Source organism: Ranitomeya variabilis, chromosome 8, assembly GCF_051348905.1.
Source record: "Ranitomeya variabilis isolate aRanVar5 chromosome 8, aRanVar5.hap1, whole genome shotgun sequence".
Taxonomy (NCBI): domain Eukaryota; kingdom Metazoa; phylum Chordata; class Amphibia; order Anura; family Dendrobatidae; genus Ranitomeya; species Ranitomeya variabilis.
This window is the reverse complement of record NC_135239.1, coordinates 3,992,810-4,020,376: the sequence shown is the minus strand read 5'-3', so window position 1 is coordinate 4,020,376 and position 27,567 is coordinate 3,992,810. Positions and strand designations below refer to the sequence as shown.

Sequence of the window (27,567 nt, the reverse complement as noted above, 5' to 3'; positions counted from 1 at the left end):
GACATCACCCCTGGTCACTGAGCGCTCACGTTGCTAGCGGGGATCTCACCGGATCTCTCTGCAGCTCAGCCCGGCTGGGAACGGAGCCCGTTACTGGAGGTAACCTCTATGACATCACCCCTGGTCACTGAGTGCTCACGGTGCTAGCGGGGATCTCACCGGATCTCTCTGCAGCTCAGCCCAGCTGGGAACGGAGCCCAGTGACCGGAGGTAACCTCTATGACATCACCCTGGTCACTGAGTGCTCACGGTGCTAATGGGGATCTCACCGGATCTCTCTGCAGCTCAGCCTGGCTGGGAACGGAGCCCGTGACTGGAGGTAACCTCTATGACATCACCCCCGGTCACTGAGCGCTCACGGTGCTAATGGGGATCTCACCGGATCTCTCTGCAGCTCAGCCTGGCTGGGAACGGAGCCCGTGACTGGAGGTAACCTCTATGACATCACCCTGGTCACTGAGTGCTCACGGTGCTAGCGGGGATCTCACGGATCTCTCCCGGTGTCCCACTTGTAGCTGCAGCGAGGGTCTCGCACCTCAATACCCGGCACTGCTGCTGGCTCTCGGGACCGGAGTGTGCGGCTTCTTGTATTTCTGTGCATCTGAACGCTCCGGTCCCAGTGCCGGGTATTGAGGTGCGAGACTGGCATTGCCGTTGTGTGTGACCGCGGCCTACGGGGGACTCACACCATCTTCCCCAAATCCTGTGGAACTTCTGGGGACGTCCTCTGTTTCTATATAATATGTTCTCGTATGGTATTATATATCCCATCCACCTCAGTGCTATTGCTGTCCTAGCAATAAATGTAGGAGTGTCCCATCATAGCGCGAGCACAGTTCATCCACAACACCTGAGATACTTATGGTAGGTGCCCCCGGTATCTGCCCTAATGTAGCCATCACTTCTCCAGCATCTCCGGACTATCCCACAGTTCCAGACAAGATGGCGGTCGTCCGCGCCTATGGCATTCATCAGTTACCATATCTATGTAGTCTGCCGGTGGGATTGATGTAGGATATATAGTTGAACTGATGTATTTGCGGCTGGTGACACCATCCCACTGACCATCAGTGATAGAGGGGATTAATGGCCGCCATTTCAGCAGCAGTCCTGGGGTTTGGTAGGACGGTGTATAGGGAGGAGATGACGCCGTGCGTCCTGGAGTAGGTGGCGCCCCATCAATGGGTATCTGCAGATTCGTGTCCTGGGACATGGAAACTGGTGCACTGTGGCAGGTCTGTGTCTGTAAAAATCCCTATGGGGGAGCCCAAACTTTAGATCAATCTGTTCAAATGATAAAATCTCATTTTCAATAATCTGATTGTGCTATTATTCCGCATTGCTCCAGAACATTGGGTCCCGTAGATTTTTAGCTGTGGAAACTCGGGGTTCTCCCGTATCTGAGCCTCTCCCATATGGTCAGTAAATTTCCAGATGCGTTTACTCTCTCGCCCCTCCTGTACCACTACGCTGTGTGCAGACAGTGCTCCTTGTGGTGGTCTGTAGGACCCTTCTAATATTGCCCATGGTGTAATCCCACCCCAGAAGTGTATGAGATGAGCGTCCGCACTAGTGAGCGTGTCACGGTTTGTCCAGTGCTCCATAGTCTCTGCAGTGTCGGGGGGGTCGTCTGTGCTGATGCTCTCTGCAGTGTCGGGGGCTCATCTGTGCTCGTGGTCTCTGCAGTGTCGGGGGTCGTCTGTGCTGATGGTCTCTGCAGTGTTGGGGGGTCATCTGTGCTCGTAGTCTCTGCAGTGTCGGTGGTCATCTGTGCTGATGGTCTCTGCAGTGTCGGGGGTTGTCTGTGCTGATGGTCTCTGCAGTGTCGGGGGGTCATCTGTGCTGATGGTCTCTGCAGTGTCGGGGGGTCATCTGTGCTGATGGTCTCTGCAGTGTCGGGGGTCATCTGTGCTGATGGTCTCTGCAGTGTCGGGGGGGTCATCTGTGCTGATGGTCTCTGCAGTGTCGGGGGTCATCTGTGCTGATGGTCTCTGCAGTGTCGGGGGTCATCTGTGCTGATGGTCTCTGCAGTGTCGAGGGGTCGTCTGTGCTGATGGTCTCTGCAGTGTCGGGGGTCATCTGTGCTTATGGTCTCTGCAGTGTCGGGGGTCATCTGTGCTTATGGTCTCTGCAGTGTCTGGGGGTTGTCTGTGCTGATGGTCTCTGCAGTGTCTGGGGGTTGTCTGTGCTGATGGTCTCTGCAGTGTCTGGGGGTTGTCTGTGCTTATGGTCTCTGCAGTGTCGGGGGTCATCTGTGCTTATGGTCTCTGCAGTGTCTGGGGGTTGTCTGTGCTGATGGTCTCTGCAGTGTCGGGGGTCATCTGTGCTGATGGTCTCTGCAGTGTCTGGGGGTTGTCTGTGCTGATGGTCTCTGCAGTGTCGGGGGTCATCTGTGCTGATGGTCTCTGCAGTGTCGGGGGTCATCTGTGCTGATGGTCTCTGCAGTGTCGGGGGGTTGTCTGTGCTGATGGTCTCTGCAGTGTCGGGGGTCATCTGTGCTGATGGTCTGCAGTGTCGGGGGTCATCTGTGCTCGTGGTCTCTGCAGTGTCGGGGGTCATGTGTGCTGATGGTCTCTGCAGTGTCGGGGGGTCGTCTGTGCTGATGGTCTCTGCAGTGTCGGGGGGTTGTCTGTGCTGGTGGTATCTGCAGTGTCAGGGGGTCATCTGTGCTCGTGGTCTCTGCAGTGTCAGTGGTCATCTGTGCGGGTGGTCTCTCCGGCGTTGAGGAGGTTTCTGCTGTTTCTGGTGATGACATTTACTGGGAGTTATGATGTGAGAGGTCCTGGCTGTGCCGTCCTGGTGTCCAGCCCGTTCTGCTGTCAGTAATGGCGGCCGGTCCTCAGAGCTGGCTGTGTCTGTGTCGTCGTTGTCTTGTTTCCATGGGTTAATATTTAATGTCGGCTCATCTGGTGGACGTCACTGTGTGCATCGCTGGGCAGCAGGCTTCAGTGCAGCGTTCAGCTGGGACGTCGTTCACTCCTGTCTGCGCCATGTTCCAGGTCCTGGGCTGTAAGGTAAGGAGTGTGGCCACGTCTGGTGGGCCTGGAGGATGGTGGGCCTGGAGGATGGTGGGCCTGGAGGATGGTGGGCCTGGAGGATGGTGGGCCTGGAGGATGGTGGGCCTGGAGGATGGTGGGCCTGGAGGATGCTGGGCCTGGAGGATGCTGGGCCTGGAGGATGGTGGGCTTGTAGAGGCGCCTCTGGCTATTCTCTCATTCACATTTTCTTCTAAAGTCTCAAGATGTTTCTCCGTCATTGCTGTTCCCGGAGCTGACGTTTATGTAGTATGTAAATGATCGGCCTTGCTGCCTTGTGCTCCTCTCCTGTTTTGCTCTTTAGGATTTATACTTGACAGGGACAAAGTACTGTACTCCCATCAGTCTCCGGAGCAGGGGCGTCCTGCCAGGAATGGACGACTCCAGCATCTTAAACTGGAGGTGGCTGAGCAGAAGTCTGGAATCTACCGTCCCTGAGCAACCAAACTTTGTGCTGTAGAGGACTTTGGCGCCAGGTCTGCGACCCTCTGGAGATGTTAAGAAGAAAAAATAAGCAGTGCTCCTACTGTCCTCACATCTGCTCGCTACTGGTGGGAATTCATGGGTTTTTCTTGGTGTTGCTTTGGTGTCACTCGCTGAGTCTGGATCTTTCCTAGGAAGACTGCTGACTGACAGATGTCCAGAAGGCGTCACTGACACACTCCACAAGGAGGGGAAGCCACAAAAGGTCATTGCTAAAGAAGCCGGCTGTTCACACAGTGCTGTATCCAAGCATATTAATGGAAAGTGGAGTGGAAGGAAAAAGTGTGGTAGAAAAAGGTGCACAAGCAACCGGGATAACCGCAGCCTGGAAAGGATTAAGGTAAGGCCATTCAACAACTTGAGGGAGATTCACAAGGAGTGGACTGCTGCTGGAGCCATTACTCCACCACACACAGACCTAACCAGGACACGGGCTACAAGTGTCACGTTCCTTGTGTCAGCCACTCATGACCAATAGACAAGGCCAGAAGCCTCTTACCTGGGCAAAGGAGGAAAAGAACCGGACTGTTGTCAGTGGTCCAAGGTGTTGTGTTCAGAGGAAAGTAAATTCTGCATTTCATTTGGAAATCCAGGTCCCAGAGTCTGGAGGAAGAGTGGAGAGGCCACAATCCAAGCTGCTGGAGGTCTAGTGTGAAGTCTCCACAATCAGTGATGGTTCGGGGAGCCATGTCATCTGCTGGTGTAGGTCCACTGTGTTTTATCAAGACCAAAGTCAGCGCAGCCATTTACCAGGACATTTTAGAGCACTTCATGCTTCCCTCTGCTGACAAGCTTTTTGGAGATGGAAATGTCGTTCTCCAGCAGAACTTGGCCCCTGTCCACACTGCCAAAAGTACCAATACCGGGTGTAAAAACAACAGTATCACTGGGCTTGATTGGCAGCAAACTCACGTGACCTTAACTTCATAGAGAATCTATAGAGTATTGTCAAGAGGAAGATGAGACACCAGACCCAGCAATGCAGACAAGCTGAAGGCTGCTATCAAAGCAACCTGGGCTTCCATAACCCCTCAGCAGCGCCACAGGCTGATCGCCTCCATGCCACGCCGCATTGATGCAAAAGGAGCTGCGACCAAGTACTGACTGCATTTACTGATCATACATTTCAGTAGGACGACATTTCAGATTTTACAATCATTTTTCAAGCTGGTGTTATAAAGTATTCTAATTTACTGAGATAATGACTTTTGGGTTTTCATTGGCTGTAAGCCATAATCATCAACATTAACAGAAATAAACACGTGAAATAGATCACTCTGTGTGTAATGACTCTATAGAATATAGGAGATTCACTTAATTAACTTTTTGATGATATTCTCATTTTGTGAGAAGCACCTGTATGTCGGGTCCTCTGCTGCCGCCTCTGCTTGTGAGGGCTCTTTAGGCTCAGCCAAATATGTTTATGGACAATTGCGGCTTCTGGAGGATCCGACATCTCCAGGTTTGTGGACTCCACAGTCTTGAATAGCTTCACATAACTGATGGCTGCATTGTATTGGGATTTTTGCAGCTGCTCTCTTAATCTGATGGATTTATCTGGCAGAAACCTTCCTAATAATTCCTCTATTTGCAGTAACCTTCCTCATTCTGCCTTTATGTGCACGAGCCCATCTGTGCTCTATCAGCCACAAGTCTCTTCACAGTAGAATGATTGAGCTTAGGTTTCCGTGAAATATCTAATGTTCTCATACCTTGTCTGAGGCATTGCACTATGTGAGGCTTTTCGACAGCAGAGATCCTTTTTCTTTCCCATATTGCTTGAAACCTGTGATTGCTCAATGTGGAAAGTCCTTTTTAATGAATTTTCCCTTTAATTGGGCACGTGAAAACTAATTATCACAAGTCTTAAGATTGATGTCTCTAATCCAAAGACCCCGAGACACAAACCGTCCAGGAGTTTGTGTAGAAGTAAACGACATCTTCATGACCCTTGTACCAAATTTGCATAATAATTAGGAGCGTGGTGTAGTACTTGTCTCTACTGAGGTTCCTTGTTGTACTCGCCCTCTAGGGTCTCCGTGTCATGGCCCCAGCAGAGTACGATGCCCCATAGACACCAACTGACTCTGCATACTGTTTCACCTCCCCCCCCCCCCCATGCCAACTCAAAACTATTGACAGCCCCCTTCAATCTAACACATGGAGTGGCTAACTCAGTGTGAGGGGCTTCTCATCCATGGAGGGGTCACTCACAATGTGCGGGGGCTTCTCATCCATGGAGGGGACACTCAGAATGTGCGGGGGCTTCTCATCCATGGAGGGGATCACTCACAATGTGTGGGGGCTTCTCATCCATGGAGGGGATCACTCACAATGTGCGGGGGCTTCTCGTCCATAGAGGGGATCACTCACAATGTGCGGGGGCTTCTCGTCCATGGAGGGGATCACTCACAATGTGCGGGGGCTTCTCATCCATGGAGGGGGTCACTCACAATGTGCGGGGGCTTCTCATCCATGGAGGGGGTCACTCACAATGTGCGGGGGCTTCTCATCCATGGAGGGGATCACTCTCAATGTGCGGAGGCTTCTCATCCATGGAGGGGGTCACTCACAATGTGTGGGGGTCACTCAGTCTCCCTGAATATAGAATGGAATCTAAACCTCCTCCGTGAACAACTTGTCTCATCATCCATGGACATTGTGGTGATGATGCTTCTTCCCCCTTGTTGCAGACCATGTTAGATGGCAAAGCGATAACGAAGTGGCTCCGTGAGCGAAATGTTGACATTTTTCTGTCCGCAGCCGGGAATTCCCAGATCTCGTCCCATTGAGAACCTGTGGTCAGTCCTGAAAAGGTGACAAACAAACAACTCAGAAAATGTGATAACTCCGAGCTGTGATGAGACAGAACTGGCGGCCATCAGTCAGGATCTGCCCAGAATCCGATATCCAGCTGCCGGAGGAAGGGTAGGAGTGTGGCCTGGCTCTTTCCCTGTCCCAGCGCTACCGGAGCCCTAGCTCACCCTGTTCCCTGAGTTACTTCTGATGGTGAAGATACCAGGGCCACGTACGTTGCCTTATCTCCTGAATCTGCTCTGTCTGTATCCTTCCCCCACCCAGGGAATAGGGGAGTAATAGTGTACCGTAATACACCAGTCAGATTAACAAGGTAACACTAACAGGGGTAATGGAAAATACCAAACATACAAATATTCACTCACATAACAGAGGAATTCATCGTGGAGGAGGATGGGGTTAAGCCAAAGTAGGGAGAGAAAGGGAATTATCACACACTCAAAACCAAGCAACAGTCACAGATGAATCCACCAAATGCCTTCTCCAGTAACAACCACTTAACAACCTCCAACAATGAGTGCTATCCAGGGACCGGATTATATAGCATATGGGAGGAGCTAACTGAACATCTGAGAGCCTTAATGCAGGAAAGCTCCAGGAGCTCTCAACCGAACAGATTACTTTTAGCAGTGCAGGGGTTAATTTGCACTGTTTAATATGTAGGTGACGTGCTTCTAATCAGTGCAGGAGTGTGGAGACTAAGGGGGCAGCTTTGGTAATATTGAGGCATCACAGACTTTTCCTGGATTTGTGAATAACATGTAAGGGTATGTTCCCACTATCAGGAATTTCCGCCGTTGTGATGCTGCATATTTGTCATTGCTCAGGCCTGCGCTCCGCTCTCCCTGGTAGGGTCATTGCTTGAGCCGCTGTTCTGGTCTCCCCAGCGTGGGGTGAGTCATTTTTTCGGCCATTATTCCGGCCAGTGCTCAGGTCTCCGTGGGGGAGCGGGAGCGTAGTTGGTCCGTCCTGCGCTCCAGACTCCTCGGTATTGGGGGGGCTTCATTGCTTGGGCCTGTGCTCCGGCCTCCCCGGGAGGGCATAGTTTCTCTTACCTGTGCTCCGGCCTCCCCGGTGTGGGGTGGGTCAGTGTTCGGGTCATCCAGTAGAAGCCTGCCATTCTTGAGGGCCGCATTCGCTGATGTGGCGCCTTGTGCTGGCGTCTGGCTTCTTATCTGGTGTCGTTGCTGTTCCCACTGGCGACAGCTGAACGCTCCTCCACCACCTCTGTTGCTGTTCCGCTGCTCAGGCTGCTGTTTTGTCCCTGTTGCTTTCTGATATCACAGGGTTTTTGACTTTAGGTCTCGCTACAGTTTGTGCCACTGTCCTCAGCTGTCACAGGGTTATCACCACCTAATCTGTGAGCAGCGTGGGGGCGGACCCCTGATCTCCACCTAATCCGCGAGCAGCGTAAGGGTGGACCCCTGATCTCCACCCAATCCGCGAGCAGCGTGGGGGCGGACCCCTGATCTCCACTCAATCCGCGAGCAGCGTGGGGACGGACCCCTGATCTCCACCTAATCCGCGAGCAGCGTGGGGCGGACCCCTGATCTCCACCTAATCCGCGAGCAGCATGGGGGCGGATCCCTGATCTCCACCTAATCTGCGAGCAGCGTGGGGGCGGACCCCTGATCTCCACCTAATCCGCGAGCAGCGTGGGGGCGGACCCCTGATCTCCACCTAATCCGCGAGCAGCATGGGGGGCGGACCCCTGATCTCCCCCTAATCCGCGAGCAGCGTGGGGGGCGGACCCCTGATCTCCACCTTATCCGCGAGCAGCGTGGGGGCGGACCCCTGATCCCCACCTAATCCGCGAGCAGCGTGGGGGCGGACCCCTGATCTCCACCTAATCCGCGAGCAGCGTGGGGGCGGACCCCTGATCCCCACCTAATCCGCGAGCAGCGTGGGGGCGGACCCCTGATCTCCACCTAATCCGCGAGCAGTGTGGGGGCGGACCCCTGATCTCCACCTAATCCGCTAGCAGCGTGGGGGGCGGACCCCTGATCTCCACCTAATCCGCGAGCAGCGTGGGGGGCGGACCCCTGATCTCCACCTAATCCGCGAGCAGCGTGGGGGGGCGGACCCCTGATCTCCCCCTAATCCGCGAGCAGCGTGGGGGCGGACCCCTGATCCCCACCTAATCCGCGAGCAGCGTGGGGGCGGACCCCTGATCCCCACCTAATCCGCGAGCAGCGTGGGGGCGGACCCCTGATCTCCACCTAATCCGCGAGCAGCGTGGGGGGCGGACCCCTGATCTCCACCTAATCCGCTAGCAGCGTGGGGGGCGGACCCCTGATCTCCACCTAATCCGCTAGCAGCGTGGGGGGCGGACCCCTGATCTCCACCTAATCCGCTAGCAGCGTGGGGGGCGGACCCCTGATCTCCACCTAATCCGCGAGCAGCGTGGGGGGCGGACCCCTGATCTCCACCTAATCCGCGAGCAGCGTGATGGGCGGACCCCTGATCTCCACCTAATCCGCGAGCAGCGTGGGGGGCGGACCCCTGATCTCCACCTAATCCGCGAGCAGCGTGGGGGGGCGGACCCCTGATCTCCACCTAATCCGCGAGCAGCGTGGGGGGGCGGACCCCTGATCTCCACCTAATCCGCGAGCAGCGTGGGGGGCGGACCCCTGATCTCCACCTAATCCGCGAGCAGCGTGGAGGGCGGACCCCTGATCTCCACCTAATCCGCGAGCAGCATTGGGGGGTAGACCCCTGATCCCGGCCATGGGCCACTTTCTGGGCTACTTACTGCAGTTTTTCACAGGAGATCATCACTGAGGATTAGTTGGATCCTGCAAAGTCGCATCCTCCATATCCATCATCCTGTATAGCTCCGCCCCCACTGCTGATTGGCACAGAGCTCTCCTTGTCCTAGAGCAGCCAATCCGTGGTGTGGGCGGGGTTATACACAGAGCAGCCAATCAGTGTTGTGGGCAGGATTATATAGAGGTGCCAATCAGCAGTGTGGGCGGGGTTATACAGGGCTCCAGTTTTAGATTTGCAGTAGAGAAAACAGGTATTTTCTCACAACTGCAGCAATCAGCCCAGAAAGTGACAAATCACTGGAATCAGGATCCCTGCCCCAACATCATGCTGCTCTCAGATGGGGATAAAAACCTGTGGAAAGATTCTGTTTTACGCCGGGTCCACACGGAGCTGCTGTGTAGTGAAGTCTGCAGCTGGCTCGGGTACACAGTCGCCTGCTGTGCCACATTAGCTCCGTCACATTCGCTACTCCACGTTCCCTGCTCCACATTAGTTCCGTCACGTTCCCTGCTCCACGTTCGCTCCATCACGTTCGCTGCTCCATGTTCCCTGCTCCACATTCGTTTCTGTCACGTTCCCTGCTCCACATTCGCTCCATCACATTTGCTGCTCCACGTTCCCTGCTCCACGTTCCCTGCTCCACGTTCGCTGCTCCACGTTCGCTGCTCCACGTTCGCTGCTCCACGTTCGCTGCTCCACGTTCGCTGCTCCACGTTCGCTGCTCCACGTTCGCTGCTCCACGTTCCCTGCTCCACATTTGCTCCATCACGTTCGCTGCTCCACGTTCCCTGCTCCACGTTCCCTGCTCCACATTCGCTCCATCACATTCGCCGCTCCACGTTCTCTGCTCCACAATCGCTCCGTCGCGTTCCCTGCTCCGTCGCGTTCCCTGCTCCGTCGCGTTCCCTGCTCCGTCGCGTTCCCTGCTCCGTCGCGTTCCCTGCTCCGTCGCGTTCCCTGCTCCGTCGCGTTCCCTGCTCCGTCGCGTTCCCTGCTCCGTCGCGTTCCCTGCTCCGTCGCGTTCCCTGCTCCGTCGCGTTCCCTGCTCCGTCGCGTTCCCTGCTCCGTCGCGTTCCCTGCTCCGTCGCGTTCCCTGCTCCGTCGCGTTCCCTGCTCCGTCGCGTTCCCTGCTCCGTCGCGTTCCCTGCTCCGTCGCGTTCCCTGCTCCGTCGCGTTCCCTGCTCCGTCGCGTTCCCTGCTCCGTCGCGTTCCCTGCTCCGTCGCGTTCCCTGCTCCGTCGCGTTCCCTGCTCCACGTTCGCTACGCCGTCCACTACAGTTCTGTCACTTGAGAATTGGTGGTGTTGTCCTGGTCCTGTTCTCACATCTGATGATTTGTCATAGTTGTACCTTGTCCAAATCAGTCTGTCCTGCGCGCTGTGTATAGGGATATCAGGATGGAAATATTCGCAGCACCATGAGCTCTGCGGTGAGGAGCAGAGACCACCATGCTGTACACTGCAGGCTGCAGATCCCGGGGTGTCGGCTGCAGATCCCGGGGTGTCGGCTGCAGATCCCGGGGTGTCGCCTCCACCCCTGGGTCACTTCCCGTGTGGTTCTCCGCTGCTGCGGGCACGGTCCCCTCAGGTGATTGGCTCTGGTGGGGTTGATGTGCTGGGTCCCAGCCTGCAGGCAGAGTGTGGTGGTGGTTGTGCTCCGCCGCTGTCAGCTGGATTTAGTGATCAGTCAGCAGACAACAACTTCTGCTGAATAATCGCCTCCTGCTGGCGCTGCCGTCGTGGGCACCGCACCATTGGCAGTAACGAGACCGCGTCCGTCCTCCATGCTGGGGTCTCTGCTGTATCTCACCTGTGCCAGCGTTCTGGACTGATATTATGTTTTTTTTGAGCGGCTGATGATCCATGGGGTGTGTGCGTATGAGATGTGTAGTTTGTGCAGGGTGCTGTGTGTTGTTGGGGGGGATGTGTGTGTAGGATGTGTGGGCTGCGCAGGGTAGTGTGTGTGTGTGTGTGGGGGGGAAGGGAATGTGTATTGGATATGTGGGGGATGGCTGTACATGGGATATATGAGGGAGGATGTGTATGTATGTGTGGGGGAGGGGATGTGCAGGAGACCTGTTGGGGGAGGGTGTGTGGGGGGTGTTAATGGCACATATGAGGGGCATGTGTCTATGGTGACATCACTGTCACTTTGGGGCCACATAAGGTGGCTGCGAACAGCTAGCTCCATTCCTACTGACTCCTCCTGCCCCATGGCGCCACCTGGTGTCTCATATCATTCATTGCTCCATGTGATTTCTAACATCTGACACCATTTATTTCTCTTGCAGAAGGAACTGAGTCTCCCCAGAAGAGGAAGCTTGTAAGTACAGAGGTTAAATATATGTAGGTGGAGTGCAGCTCTGGAGTGTAATACTGCATGTATCTCAGGATCAGTAATGTAATGTATGTACACAGTGACTGCACCAGCAGAATAGTGAGCGCAGCTCTGGAGTATAATACAGGATGTAACTCAGGATCAGTAATGTAATGTCTGTACACAGTGACTGCACCAGCAGAATAGTGAGTGCAGCCCTTGGGTATAATACAGGAGGTAACTCAGGATCAGTAATGTATGTACACAGGGCCTGCACCAGCAGAATAGTGAGTGCAGCTCTGGGGTATAATACAGGATGTATCTCAGGATCAGTAATGTAATGTATGTACACAGTGACTGCACCAGCAGAATAGTGAGCGCAGCTCTGGAGTATAATACAGGATGTAACTCAGGATCAGTAATGTAATGTCTGTACACAGTGACTGCACCAGCAGAATAGTGAGCGCAGCTCTAGGGTATAATACAGGAGGTAACTCAGGATCAGTAATGTATGTACACAGGGCCTGCACCAGCAGAATAGTGAGTGCAGCTCTGGGGTATAATACAGGATGTAACTCAGGATCAGTAATGTATGTACACAGTGACTGCACCAGCAGAATAGTGAGTGCAGCTCTGGAGTATAATACAGGATGTAACTCAGGATCAGTAATGTAATGTATGTACACAGTGACTGCACCAGCAGAATAGTGAGCGCAGCTCTGGAGTATAATACAGGATGTAACTCAGGATCAGTAATGTAATGTATGTACACAGTGACTGCACCAGCAGAATAGTGAGTGCAGCTCTGGAGTATAATACAGGATGTATCTCAGGATCAGTAATGTAATGTATGTACACAGTGACTGCACCAGCAGAATAGTGAGCGCAGCTCTGGAGTATAATACAGGATGTAACTCAGGATCAGTAATGTAATGTATGTACACAGTGACTGCACCAGCAGAATAGTGAGTGCAGCTCTGGAATATAATACATGATGTAACTCAGGATCAGTAATGTAATGTATGTACACAGTGACTGCACCAGCAGAATAGTGAGCGCAGCTCTGGAGTATAATACAGGATGTAACTCAGGATCAGTAATGTAATGTCTGTACACAGTGACTGCACCAGCAGAATAGTGAGTGCAGCCCTTGGGTATAATACAGGAGGTAACTCAGGATCAGTAATGTATGTACACAGGGCCTGCACCAGCAGAATAGTGAGTGCAGCTCTGGGGTATAATACAGGATGTATCTCAGGATCAGTAATGTAATGTATGTACACAGTGACTGCACCAGCAGAATAGTGAGCGCAGCTCTGGAGTATAATACAGGATGTAACTCAGGATCAGTAATGTAATGTCTGTACACAGTGACTGCACCAGCAGAATAGTGAGCGCAGCTCTAGGGTATAATACAGGAGGTAACTCAGGATCAGTAATGTATGTACACAGGGCCTGCACCAGCAGAATAGTGAGTGCAGCTCTGGGGTATAATACAGGATGTAACTCAGGATCAGTAATGTATGTACACAGTGACTGCACCAGCAGAATAGTGAGTGCAGCTCTGGAGTATAATACAGGATGTAACTCAGGATCAGTAATGTAATGTATGTACACAGTGACTGCACCAGCAGAATAGTGAGCGCAGCTCTGGAGTATAATACAGGATGTAACTCAGGATCAGTAATGTAATGTATGTACACAGTGACTGCACCAGCAGAATAGTGAGTGCAGCTCTGGAGTATAATACAGGATGTATCTCAGGATCAGTAATGTAATGTATGTACACAGTGACTGCACCAGCAGAATAGTGAGCGCAGCTCTGGAGTATAATACAGGATGTAACTCAGGATCAGTAATGTAATGTATGTACACAGTGACTGCACCAGCAGAATAGTGAGCGCAGCTCTGGGGTATAATACAGGAGGTAACTCAGGATCAGTAATGTATGTACACAGGGCCTGCACCAGCAGAATAGTGAGTGCAGCTCTGGGGTATAATACAGGATGTAACTCAGGATCAGTAATGTATGTACACAGTGACTGCACCAGCAGAATAGTGAGTGCAGCTCTGGGGTATAATACATGATGTAACTCAGGATCAGTAATGTATGTACACAGTGACTGCACCAGCAGAATAGTGAGTGCAGCTCTGGGGTATAATACAGGAGGTAACTCAGGATCAGTAATGTATGTACACAGTGACTGCACCAGCAGAATAGTGAGTGCAGCTCTGGAGTATAATACAGGATGTAACTCAGGATCAGTAATGTAATGTCTGTACACAGTGACTGCACCAGCAGAATAGTGAGTGCAGCTCTGAAGTATAATACAGGATGTAACTCAGGATCAGTAATGTAATGTATGTACACAGTGACTGCACCAGCAGAATAGTGAGTGCAGCTCTGGGGTATAATACAGGAGGTAACTCAGGATCAGTAATGTAATGTATGTACACAGTGACTGCACCAGCAGAATAGTGAGTGCAGCTCTGAAGTATAATACAGGATGTAACTCAGGATCAGTAATGTAATGTATGTACACAGTGACTGCACCAGCAGAATAGTGAGTGCAGCTCTGGGGTATAATACAGGATGTAACTCAGGATCAGTAATGTATGTACATAGTGACTGCACCAGCAGAATAGTGAGTGCAGCTCTGGAGTATAATACAGGAGATAACTCAGGATCAGTAATGTAATGTCTGTACACAGTGACTGCACCAGCAGAATAGTGAGTGCAGCTCTGGGGTATAATACAGGAGATAACTCAGGATCAGTAATGTAATGTATGTACACAGTGACTGCACCAGCAGAATAGTGAGTGCAGCTCTGGGGTATAATACAGGAGGTAACTCAGGATCAGTAATGTAATGTATGTACACAGTGACTGCACCAGCAGAATAGTGAGTGCAGCTCTGGGGTATAATACAGGAGGTAACTCAGGATCAGTAATGTATGTACACAGTGACTGCACCAGCAGAATAGTGAGTGCAGCTCTGGGGTATAATACAGGATGTAACTCAGGATCAGTAATGTAATGTCTGTACACAGTGACTGCACCAGCAGAATAGTGAGTGCAGCTCTGGGGTATAATACAGGAGGTATATCAGGATCAGTAATGTATGTACACAGTGACTGCACCAGCAGAATAGTGCGTGCAGCTCTGGAGCACAAGACAGGAGGTAACTCAGGATCAGTAATGTAATGTATGTACACAGTGACTGCACCAGCAGAATAGTGAGTGCAGCTCTGGAGTATAATACAGGATGTAACTCAGGATCAGCAATGTATGTACACAGTGACTGCACCAGCAGAATAGTGAGTGCAGCTCTGGAGTATAATACAGAAGGTAACTCGGGATCCGTAATGTATGTACACAGTGACTGCACCAGCAGAATAGTGAGTGCAGCTCTGGGGTATAATACAGGAGGTAACTCAGGATCAGTAATGTAATGTATGTACCCAGTGACTGCACCAGCAGAATAGTGAGTGCAGCTCTGAAGTATAATACAGGATGTAACTCAGGATCAGTAATGTAATGTATGTACACAGTGACTGCACCAGCAGAATAGTGAGTGCAGTTCTGGGGTATAATACAGGATGTAACTCAGGATCAGTAATGTATGTACATAGTGACTGCACCAGCAGAATAGTGAGTGCAGCTCTGGAGTATAATACAGGATGTAACTCAGGATCAGTAATGTAATGTCTGTACACAGTGACTGCACCAGCAGAATAGTGAGTGCAGCTCTGGGGTATAATACAGGAGATAACTCAGGATCAGTAATGTAATGTATGTACACAGTGACTGCACCAGCAGAATAGTGAGTGCAGCTCTGGGGTATAATACAGGAGGTAACTCAGGATCAGTAATGTAATGTATGTACACAGTGACTGCACCAGCAGAATAGTGAGTGCAGCTCTGGAGTATAATACAGGAGGTAACTCAGGATCTGTAATGTATGTACACAGTGACTGCACCAGCAGAACAGTGAGTGCAGCTCTGGAGTATAATACAGGATGTAACTCAGGATCAGTAATGTAATGTATGTACACAGTGACTGCACCAGCAGAATAGTGAGTGCAGCTTTGGGGTATAATACAGGATGTAACTCAGGATCAGTAATGTAATGTATGTACACAGTGACTGCACCAGCAGAATAGTGAGTGCAGCTCTGGAGGGTAATACAGAATGTAACTCAGGATCAGTAATGTAATGTATGTACACAGTGACTGCACCAGCAGAATAGTGAGTGCAGCTCTGGGGTATAATACAGGTTGTAACTCAGGATCAGTAATGTATGTACACAGTGACTACACCAGCAGAATAGTGAGTGCAGCTCTGGGGTATAATACAGGATGTAACTCAGGATCAGTAATGTATGTACCCAGTGACTGCAGCAGCAGAATAGTGAGTGCAGCTCTGGAGGGTAATACAGAATGTAACTCAGGATCAGTAATGTAATGTATGTACACAGTGACTGCACCAGCAGAATAGTGAGTGCAGCTCTGGGGTATAATACAGGTTGTAACTCAGGATCAGTAATGTATGTACACAGTGACTGCACCAGCAGAATAGTGAGTGCAGCTCTGAGGTATAATACAGGCGGTAACTCAGGATCAGTAATGTATGTACACAGTGACTGCACCAGCAGAATAGTGAGTGCAGCTCTGAGGTATAATACAGGAGGTAACTCAGGATCAGTAATGTATGTACACAGTGACTGCACCAGCAGAATAGTGAGTGCAGCTCTGAGGTATAATACAGGAGGTAACTCAGGATCAGTAATGTAATGTATGTACACAGTGATTGCACCAGCAGAATAGTGAGTGCAGCTCTGGGGTATAATACAGGAGGTAACTCGGGATCAGTAATGTATGTACACAGTGACTGCACCAGCAGAATAGTGAGTGCAGCTCTGGAGTATAATACAGGATGTAACTCGGGATCAGTAATGTAATGTATGTACACAGTGACTGCAGCAGCAGAATAGTGAGTGCAGCTCTGGGGTATAATACAGGAGGTAACTCAGGATCAGTAATGTATGTACACAGTGACTGCACCAGCAGAATAGTGAGTGCAGCTCTGGAGTATAATACAGGAGGTAACTCAGGATCTGTAATGTATGTACACAGTGACTGCACCAGCAGAACAGTGAGTGCAGCTCTGGAGTATAATACAGGATGTAACTCAGGATCAGTAATGTAATGTATGTACACAGTGACTGCACCAGCAGAATAGTGAGTGCAGCTCTGGGGTATAATACAGGTTGTATCTCAGGATCAGTAATGTATGTACACAGTGACTGCACCAGCAGAATAGTGAGTGCAGCTCTGAGGTATAATACAGGAGGTAACTCAGGATCAGTAATGTAATGTACAGGTCCTTCTCAAAAAATTAGCATATAGTGTTAAATTTCATTATTTACCATAATGTAATGATTACAATTAAACTTTCATATATTATAGATTCATTATCCACCAACTGAAATTTGTCAGGTCTTTTATTGTTTTAATACTGATGATTTTGGCCTACAACTCCTGATAACCCAAAAAACCTGTCTCAATAAATTAGCATATTTCAACCGTCCAATCAAATAAAAGTGTTTTTTAATAACAAACAAAAAAACCATCCAATAATAATGTTCAGTTATGCACTCAATACTTGGTCGGGAATCCTTTGGCAGAAATGACTGCTTCAATGCGGCGTGGCATGGAGGCAATCAGCCTGTGACACTGCTGAGATGTTATGGAGGCCCAGGATGCTTCAATAGCGGCCTTAAGCTCATCCAGAGTGTTGGGTCTTGCGTCTCTCAACTTTCTCTTCACAATATCCCACAGATTCTCTATGGGGTTCAGGTCAGGAGAGTTGGCAGGCCAATTGAGCACAGTAATACCATGGTCAGTAAACCATTTACCAGTGGTTTTGGCACTGTGAGCAGGTGCCAGGTCGTGCTGAAAAATGAAATCTTCATCTCCATAAAGCATTTCAGCCGATGGAAGCATGAAGTGCTCCAAAATCTCCTGATAGCTAGCTGCATTGACCCTGCCCTTGATGAAACACAGTGGACCAACACCAGCAGCTGACATGGCACCCCACACCATCACTGACTGTGGGTACTTGACACTGGACTTCAGGCATTTTGGCATTTCCTTCTCCCCAGTCTTCCTCCAGACTCTGGCACCTTGATTTCCGAATGACATGCAAAATTTGCTTTCATCAGAAAAAAGTACTTGGGACCACTTAGCAACAGTCCAGTGCTGCTTCTCTGTAGCCCAGGTCAGGCGCTTCTGCCGCTGTTTACCTGGGGAATGCGGCACCTGTAGCCCATTTCCTGCACACGCCTGTGCACGGTGGCTCTGGATGTTTCCACACCAGACTCAGTCCACTGCTTCCTCAGGTTCCCCAAGGTCTGGAATCGGTCCTTCTCCACAATCTTCCTCAGGGTCCGGTCACCTCTTCTCGTTGTACAGCGTTTTCTGCCACATTGTTTCCTTCCAACAGACTTACCATTGAGGTGCCTTGATACAGCACTCTGGGAACAGCCTATTTGTTGAGAAATTTCTTTCTGGGTCTTACCCTCTTGCTTGAGGGTGTCAATGATGGCCTTCTTGACATCTGTCAGGTCGCTAGTCTTACCCATGATGGGGGTTTTGAGTAATGAACCAGGCAGGGAGTTTTTAAAAGCCTCAGGTATCTTTTGCATGTGTTTAGAGTTAATTAGTTGATTCAGAAGATTAGGGTAATAGGTCGTTTAGAGAACCTTTTCTTGATATGCTAATTTATTGAGACAGGTTTTTTGGGTTATCAGGAGTTGTAGGCCAAAATCATCAGTATTAAAACAATAAAAGACCTGACAAATTTCAGTTGGTGGATAATGAATCTATAATATATGAAAGTTTAATTGTAATCATTACATTATGGTAAATAATGACATTTAACACTATATGCTAATTTTTTGAGAAGGACCTGTATGTACACAGTGACTGCACCAGCAGAATAGTGAGTGCAGCTCTGGGGTATAATACAGGAGGTAACTCAGGATCAGTAATGTATGTACACAGTGACTGCACCAGCAGAATAGTGAGTGCAGCTCTGGAGTATAATACAGGAGGTAACTCAGGATCAGTAATGTAATGTATGTACACAGTGACTGCACCAGCAGAATAGTGAGTGCAGCTCTGGGGTATAATACAGGATGTAACTCAGGATCAGTAATGTAATGTATGTACACAGTGACTGCACCAGCAGAATAGTGAGTGCAGCTCTGGGGTATAATACAGGAGGTAACTCAGGATCAGTAATGTAATGTATGTACACAGTGACTGCACCAGCAGAACAGTGAGTGCAGCTCTGGGGTATAATACAGGAGGTAACTCAGGATCAGTAATGTAATGTATGTACACAGTGACTGCACCAGCAGAATAGTGAGTGCGGCTCTGGAGTATAATACAGGAGGTAACTCAGGATCAGTAATGTAATGTATGTACACAGTGACTGCACCAGTAGAACAGTGAGTGCAGCTCTGGAGTATAATACAGTATGTAACTCTGCGGTATAATTCAGGGTAAGTAATGTATCTTGCTCTGGTTGTAGCGGGGTGCGGTATGGTTGTCCTCGCCTGAGGTGGTGACTTTTTGTGCTGCTCATTGTTTTCTTTTGCCAAAACCTCACAGATTTGGTTGGTGCTAGAGATTTGCACTTTAGGTTTTTTGTGTTGATCTCTGGTGATCAGGGTTTATCATCAGATTTCTAGATCTGTTTGTGTTGGATTTTATTCTCAGGGATTGCTGTTGGGGAGATTCTCGATGACATAACCGGTGCCCAGTGGAGCCATGCGGCACCTTCCTGGGGCCCTGACCTCCCTGTCCAATGTCTGAGTGCATGGGTGACTGTGGACGCCTCTCTCAGTAGAGACCACATATACCGGTTGGCCGGAACCAAATGTGATTAGATGGAATAAACACATGGTGAGGGGAGGAGGGCTCAGCCAGTGAGCTAACATAGAAATGACTGAAGAACGTATATGGAGGCTCCACTGAGAGAGGTGTCCTGTCACCCATGCACTCAGACATTGGCCTTCGGGAAGGGTTCACATTGGACTGGGAGGTCAGGGACCCATCAGATTAATGAGACCACCTTGACGATGGTTGATGGGCTCATACTATTTGGCCAAATTCTGTGCAAAGCGTCTCATAAATATTTTTCCTAATGTTCAAAAAGCCATTTTGCTATTCATATTTCATGTATTTCATAGTCGACATGCTTTGGCACGATAGAGTGCAACCGTATATTGTATATGGAGGTAGCTGCTCCTGGTGTGCACCTATTCACACTAGTTCGGATGTGCCAGTCGGTTTTCTGTCATCACTTTCCTGGGGGTTGGCTGCGGTCTGTGCGGCCCCTTCTTTTCTTGCTTGGCTGAGGTCTGTGCGGCCCCTTCCTTTGTTGGTTGGTTGAGGTCTGTGCGGGTTCCTTTGTTGGTTGGTTGAGGTCTGTGCGGCCCCTTCTTTTGTGGTTGGCTGAGGTCTGTGCGGCCCCTTCTTTTGTTGTTGGCTGAGGTCTGTGCGGCCCCTTCTTTTTTTTTGGTTGGCTGAGGTCTGTGTGGCCCCTTCTTGTGTGGTTGGCTGAGGTCTGTGCGGCCCCTTCCTTTGTTGGTTGGTTGAGGTCTGTGCGGCCCCTTCTTTTGTGGTTGGCTGAGGTCTGTGCGGCCCCTTCTTTTGTTGTTGGCTGAGATCTGTGCGGCCCCTTCTTTTTTTTTTTGGTTGGCTGAGGTCTGTGTGGCCCCTTCTTGTGTGGTTGGCTGAGGTCTGTGCGGCCCCTTCTTTTGTTGTTGGCTGAGGTCTGTGTGGCCCCTTCTTGTGTGGTTGGCTGAGGTTTGTGTGGCCCCTTCCTTTGTCGTTGTCTGAGGTTCGCAGCCCCTTCCTTTGTGGTTGGCTGAGGTTCGCAGCCCCTTCCTTTGTGGTTGGCTGAGGTCTGCGCGGCCCCTTCCTTTGTGGTTGGCTGAGGTCTGCCCGGCCCCTTCCTTTGTGGTTGGCTGAGGTCTGCGCGGCCCCTCCCTTTTTTGGTTGGCTGAGGTCTGCGCCGCTCCTCCCTTTTTTGGTTGGCTGAGGTCTGCGCCGCCTCTCCCTTTTTTGGTTGGCTGAGGTCTGCGCCGACTCTCCCTTTTTTGGTTGGCTGAGGTCTGCGCCGACTCTCCCTTTTTTGGTTGGCTGAGGTCTGCGCCGCTCCTCCCTTTTTTGGTTGGCTGAGGTCTGCGCCGCCTCTCCCTTTTTTGGTTGGCTGAGGTCTGCGCGGCCCTTCCCTTTTTTGGTTGGCTGATGTCTGCGCCGCTCCTCCCTTGTTTGGTTGGCTGAGGTCTGCGCGGCCCCTTCCTTTGTGGTTGGCTGAGGTCTGCCCGGCCCCTTCCTTTGTGGTTGGCTGAGGTCTGCGCTGCCCCTCCCTTTTTTGGTTGGCTGAGGTCTGCGCGGCCCTTCCCTTTTTTGGTTGGCTGAGGTCTGCGCGGCCCTTCCCTTTTTTGGTTGGCTGAGGTCTGCGCGGCCCTTCCCTTTTTTGGTTGGCTGAGGTCTGCGCCGCCCCTCCCTTTTTTGGTTGGCTGAGGTCTGCGCCGCCCCTCCCTTTTTTGGTTGGCTGATGTCTGCGCCGCTCCTCCCTTGTTTGGTTGGCTGAGGTCTGCGCGGCCCTTTTCTATTGGGTTGCTGCTGACTTTATGGCTCTTGCGTGCATTGCTCTCTGGTATCTGCTGTGCGGTGTTGTGGTCTGTCCTGGGGGGCTACAGGTTTCATGGTCAGTGACTGCCACGCTGTATCGCTCGTTGCTGGAGTATGACCCTCTGCAAGGCGTTCACAGGAGCACCGCGGTGTTGGGGGCGGACGGCCCAGGATTCTGGGGTTAGTCATGAGGGGATTTTTATAATTTCTGTGCACCAGACCCCAGGTGGTGATGGCGTTGAGCAGCTGTTCTTGGTTGTCATGTACCCTCCATTTTTCGGTGGAGGATCCCAGACTCTTGCAGTTTACTGTAGGGTCCCCCTGTGATCAGTATGTGGGGGCTGCCGCCTCGCTGAGCGTAGTTACCTTACCATGATCCCAGACCGGCCTTGTGTGGGCTAGAGGGCCGGCTGGGCGACCTGTGCGATTTTCAGGGACGACGTGCGGCGATCCCGGGGGCGGTCTGTGGGCGGCTGCCTGCGCAGAGCCGCCCGTCATCCTACCACAGCGGGTGAGCCCCTCATCTGTGGCACCTGGCAGCGTCTCTGCTACGTGTACAATATGGCAGCTTGTTGGCATGCAGTTATCCGTGTCTGGGGCCCATGATGTGTATATTCAGGGGCCCGATTTTGCTCTGTGCTGCATACACGTCACCTGCCGCTCCGTCCGATGTCGCCTGGCTCTTTACCTGCCCTGCGCAGTGAATTCTCGGACCAGAGTGGCCGCCATCACAGCTGTAGGATTATGGGTGACTGCTCCCTGCCAGTGCTGGTGGCTCAGGGCGCTGCCAAGCCTTTCTCCTGGATTCATGTCTGTCGAGTTGTGAATTTTCATACTGTCGCGGTTCAGATCTGTAGATTTATTACTGCTGGCCAAAATGGAGAAGAGCGGAGACTGTGCCAAATGGCAGAAATGGAGCCACTTGTGCCTATAGCAGACTCGTCTCCTTGTGACTCTTTAGTGGCTGGCGTTCACCAGAGCTGTCTGTTACTGCTGCGCGCCTGCTCACTATGTGCTGCCCCCTGGGACCTCCGCTACCCACCCTCCGCCCTCTGCCTCCGCTACCCAGGCTCCGCCCTCTGCCTCCACTACTCCTCGCTCCGCCCTCTGCCTCCACTACTCCGCGCTCCGCCCTCTGCCTCCAATACTCCGCCCTCTGCCTCCACTACTCCGCCCTCTGCCTCCACTACTCCGCGCTCTGGCCTCTGCCTCCACTACTCCGTGCTCCGCCCTCTGCCTCCACTACTCCGCGCTCCACCCTCTGCCTCCACTACTCCGCGCTCCGCCCTCTGCCTCCACTACTCCGCGCTCCGCCCTCTGCCTCCACTACTCCGCGCTCCGCCCTCTGCCTCCACTACTCCGCGCTCCGCCCTCTGCCTCCACTACTCCGCGCTCCGCCCTCTGCCTCCACTACTCCGCCCTCTGCCTCCACTACTCCGCGCTCCGCCCTCTGCCTCCAGTACTCCGCACTCCGCCCTCTGCCTCCACTACTCCGCGCTCTGCCCTCTGCCTCCACTACTCCGCGCTCCGCCCTCTGTCTCCACTACTCCGTGCTCCGCCCTCTGCCTCCACTACTCCGCCCTCTGCCTCCGCTACCCACCCTCTGCCACCGCTACGCAGGCTCCGCTCTCTGCCTCCACTACTCCGCGCTCGGCTTCCACGCTCCGCCCTCGCTCAGTATTTTTGGGTCAGGGCTCCATAGCTCGGCACATCTCGGATTGCTAATCTCTGCCGGCTCCTCCTTGCAGCAGATCCACATGTGAGATTATGGTGTAATCTCCTGTGTACAGCGCCTCTTCAGGTCCCCACAGACTGCCCCTTGGGTTCAGCTCTACTTTTGGCCATTCCTATACAGCTCCAGGGCCTAATGCTGACCCCACCATGCCTCACTGTGGGGATGGGAGTCTTGTGGTGATGACTGATTTCGACTTTGTACCTTCTGGAATTATAGCCACAAATTTCCCCCTTGGTCTCATGAAACAGACCTTGTTTCCCACACACTTGTGGCCCACGTGATGGGGGTTTGGACACATCATCTCCAGCGTGGATATTTTGTAAGAGAAGTCTCCATCTTCCCCTCTCTGACCCCACAAACCGGAGATATGAAGAATACTGGAGATTGTAGTCACATTCTGGACACACAACCAGGACTGGTCAGAGATTCCTGCAGCTCCTCTAATGTTGCTCTCGGCCTCCTGCAGCTCCTCTAATGGTGCTCTTCATCTCCTGCAGCTCCTCTAATGTTGCTATCTGTCTCCTGCATCTCCTCTAATGGTGCTCTCTGCCTCTTGGAGCTCTTCTAATGGTGCTCTTCGCCACCTGCAGCTCCACTAATGGTGCTCTTCATCTCCAGCAGCTCCTCTAATGTTGCCATCTGTCTCCTCCAACCTCCATGTTCTTCTTTTCATCAGTTTCTGATGGAGGTTCAGTTCTCGGTAATGACGCTATTCTGACAAATCTCAGCCCCTCCCTGATGACGTCTTCACAATATCCATGGTAGATCTAATAGCTGGGAAATCTTTTTGTCCCCTTCTGCTGACTGACAACTTGGCACACTGAGATCCTTTACTGTGTTGTCAGCCATTTACAGCCCAGGAATGGTCTTATGGAGCAGCGACACTTTCTCTGGGGTTAATCAGAATCACTGCACCGAGCACTGACTACTGTGTAACATGGGGGAAATTTTATCGGCTGATCCTGGCACAACCAGGACCTCCGGACCTCCGGACCTCACACCTCCGTCTCCAAGACTTCTCTGGTCCTGCGCCAGCTCTCTGGAATGCACTTCCCCAGACGATCAGACTGATACCTAGCCCCGACCTGTTCATCATGTCTTCAAACAAGCCTACCACATCAACTACTCAGTAAACTGACTTTGCCCTGTTCCCTCCCTCCAAATATTACTCTGAATCTGCCCCCTACTATTCATCTGTCTCCACACCTTCCATGCACACGATAACTGCACTGGATACTGGACTATTGCACTTAAACACACGGGCTGATGACCGGATCATGCAGCTTTATACGATAATCCCGATTTATTATAATTGCCAGACCTGAAATAACGAGCACTCTTCACCTATTGTGTCCCCCATTTCTTTGTAGATTGTAAGCTCGCGAGCAGGGACCTCACTCCTAATTGCACTGTTTAAATTGTCTTAACTTGTATTGAAATTGTCTGTACATGTCCCCGCTTAATTGTAAAGTGCTGCGGAATATGTTGGCGCTATATAAATAAAGATTATTATTATTATTATTACAACCACATCCTCAATTCTAAGAAGGTGTGACACTTCTGCATCCTCAATATTGTAGGTAATTTATATTTTCTCCTGAGTGTCTTCAGTTTTTTCCTCTCCGGATTAGTGCAGATTATGGCGACATTAAAGGCTGAAAAACGTTCAGAAATGTTTTTTGCTTGTTGGATTTGTACATGACATAAACCTGGCATTATACCAGGGGTGTGTAGACTTTGTAACCACTGTGGATATCATCCTCTGTCTGATGTTGGTGCTGGAAATAGTTGCACTTGCGGTGTAGCGCCCCCTGCTGTATTTGTAGCCAGCTGCGCTGTTCCATCTGATCGTCTGAACGGCTCTCATCCTCCCGCTGCAGATTTATAGTAGGGTGACCATAATGCGTCTACGCGGTGGCAGCGCTCAGCACAGCGTTCAGGGGTTGTGTGCCCACATGGTCTAACCTTTTCTGCCCATGCTAAATGCTGTAGAGCATAAGACTGCCAGAGAACACTCTTCCCGCATGTCTAGCTGAGTGCCAGCCGTCATTATAGATTCCTTTTGTTTAAAATCTTTCCTTTCTCAGCCTTTTCGGGTGCCGTGGGCCGGGCTGGGGCTCTGTGGGCCGGGCTGGGGCTCTGTGGGCCGGGCTGGGGCTCTGTGGGCCAGGCTGGGGCTCTGTGGGCCGGGCTGGGGCTCTGTGGGCCGGGCTGGGGCTCTGTGGGCCTGGCTGGGGCTCTGTGGGCCTGGCTGGGGCTCTGTGGGCCTGGCTGGGGCTCTGTGGGCCTGGCTGGGGCTCTGTGGGCCTGGTTGGGGCTCTGTGGGCCTGGTTGGGGCTCCATGGGCCTGGTTGGGGCTCTGTGGGCCTGGTTCTAGGTTCTATGTGTTGGGCCGGGCCGGGGCTCTGTGGCCAGTGGGCCGGGCCGGGGCTCTGTGGCCAGTGGGCCGGGCCGGGGTTCTGTGGCCAGTGGGCCGGGCCGGGGCTCTGTGCCAGTGGGCCGGGCCGGGGCTCTGTGGCCAGTGGGCCGGGCCGGGGCTCTGTGGCCAGTGGGCCGGGCCGGGGCTCTGTGGCCAGTGGGCCGGGCCGGGGCTCTGTGGCCAGTGGGCCGGGCCGGGGCTCTGTGGCCAGTGGGCCGGGCCGGGGCTCTGTGGCCAGTGGGCCGGGCCGGGGCTCTGTGGCCAGTGGGCCGGGCCGGGGCTCTGTGGCCAGTGGGCCGGGCCGGGGCTCTGTGGCCAGTGGGCCGGGCCGGGGCTCTGTGGCCAGTGGGCCGGGCCGGGGCTCTGTGGCCAGTGGGCCGGGCCGGGGCTCTGTGGCCAGTGGGCCGGGCCGGGGCTCTGTGGCCAGTGGGCCGGGCCGGGGCTCTGTGGCCAGTGGGCCGGGCCGGGGCTCTGTGGCCAGTGGGCCGGGCCGGGGCTCTGTGGCCAGTGGGCCGGGCCTGCACAGCGGCATTCTGTGATGTACTTAACTTCCATAGGAATGAATGGGAGTTCAGCAGTCACGGGCACAGTGGCACGCACCTGGGTAATGCCGCCATGTTTGTCTGTGTACAGTGCATGCTCCCACCATGCCAGGCTGCACGTCAGCCATTGTCGGCACAGGCAGTGTAGCAGGAGGTGATGTATGACACCGTGGATCATCCTCCTGGTTCATCCTCTCCTGATCCACCGGTGATGGCCTCTGACTCCAGTAGATACTCTACACATCTACCTGGTGTCCAGCCACGCTCAGTGAGCCATGCTTTGCACTGCAGCTCTGCTTGTTCAGATTGCAGCCGCCATTTGTGCCCACCAGGCCATGGATCCAGTTTCTTCTCGGTGCAGCTTGTCACGTGCCTGTTTTCCGCTCAGTCTCCTCCTGATGATGATGTACATAATGTGTGCAAAACTGTAAAGCGCTGCGGAATATGTTAGCGCTATATAAAAAGTAAAGATTATTATTATTGATGATGATCGGGTGTAATCTGCCCAGATGGATCCAATGCATTTTAGTGGCCGCTGTGAGAGGAACAGCTGCGCCCTGCCCGGCCCCCCGCCGTGTGCCCGCTCCCCTCCTCCACCCCCAGGTCTCTGGATATCCGAGCTTCTCTGGGTGTCGGTGATCTGCTGTCGCCCATATCAGGCCAGCCGGCTATTTATATGACTGTGGAGTCTCAGGTGGATACAAACAAGGCTGGTGACCGGGATGATGAGAGTGCTGCTCCTGGGCCCCCTCTGTGCCGGCTGCCCCCTGCCCTTTGGTTGACCACCGCTCTGGTCTCCGTCCACTCACTTCTATCACTTTTTTGGACTTGTTTTTTCCCGGTTGGACGCCACCATGATGAAACGCAGGAGCGAGAGACTTGGAGCAGAAAACCTCCGACTGCAGTAAGCACCGGAGCCGCTGGTGGTGGGGCTGTCACTCAGGGGACACACTGCATTAGTTTCTATTAGTCACCGGTGGTCCCGCGCTGCCCATAATCCAGAATGTATGGTTTCCTATTGATGTCGGTCACAATGAGCCGATGGTTCAGTGAGGGACGAGGCAGCCATGTAACAGATATGGCGGCCATGTAACAGATATGGCGGCCATGTAACAGATATGGCGGCCATGTAACAGATATGGCGCCCTCATGTCTGCATTGGCATTGAGCTCTCCTCTAACCGCACCAACATGTACAGGCCATGAAGGCGTCCAGCAACGTGCTGGTAAGGGACCTCCTTACTGACGGGGAGATGGGCGGGGGGCTCTTCCCTTACTGACGGGGAGATGGGCGGGGGGCTCTTCTCTTACTGACGGGGAGATGGGCGGGGGGCTCTTCTCTTATTGACGGGGAGATGGGCGGGGGGCTCTTCTCTTACTGACGGGGAGATGGGCGGGGGGCTCTTCCCTTACTGATGGGGAGATGGGCGGGGGGCTCTTCCCTTACTGACGGGGAGATGGGCGGGGGGCTCTTCTCTTACTGACGGGGAGATGGGCGGGGGGCTCTTCCCTTACTGATGGGGAGATGGGCGGGGGGCTCTTCCCTTACTGATGGGGAGATGGGCGGGGGGCTCTTCCCTTACTGATGGGGAGATGGGCGGGGGCTCTTCCCTTACTGATGGGGAGATGGGCGGGGGGCTCTTCCCTTACTGATGGGGAGATGGGTGGGGGGCTCTTCCCTTACCGATGGGGAGATGGGCGGGGGGGGGCTCTTCCCTTACCGATGGGGAGATGGGCGGGGG

At 52.6% G+C, this 27,567-nt stretch overlaps 1 protein-coding gene across 1 annotated transcript in view; it reads left to right on the top strand.

Moving 5' to 3' along the window:
• MAST2 (microtubule associated serine/threonine kinase 2) overlaps positions 1–27,567 on the top strand; it is a 161,606-nt gene that overhangs the window by 35,193 nt on the left and 98,846 nt on the right. The window contains exon 4 of the mRNA XM_077277745.1: positions 11,394–11,425. Within this exon, the coding sequence (XP_077133860.1) occupies positions 11,394–11,425 (32 nt within the window). The remainder of the gene's footprint in view (positions 1–11,393; positions 11,426–27,567) is intronic.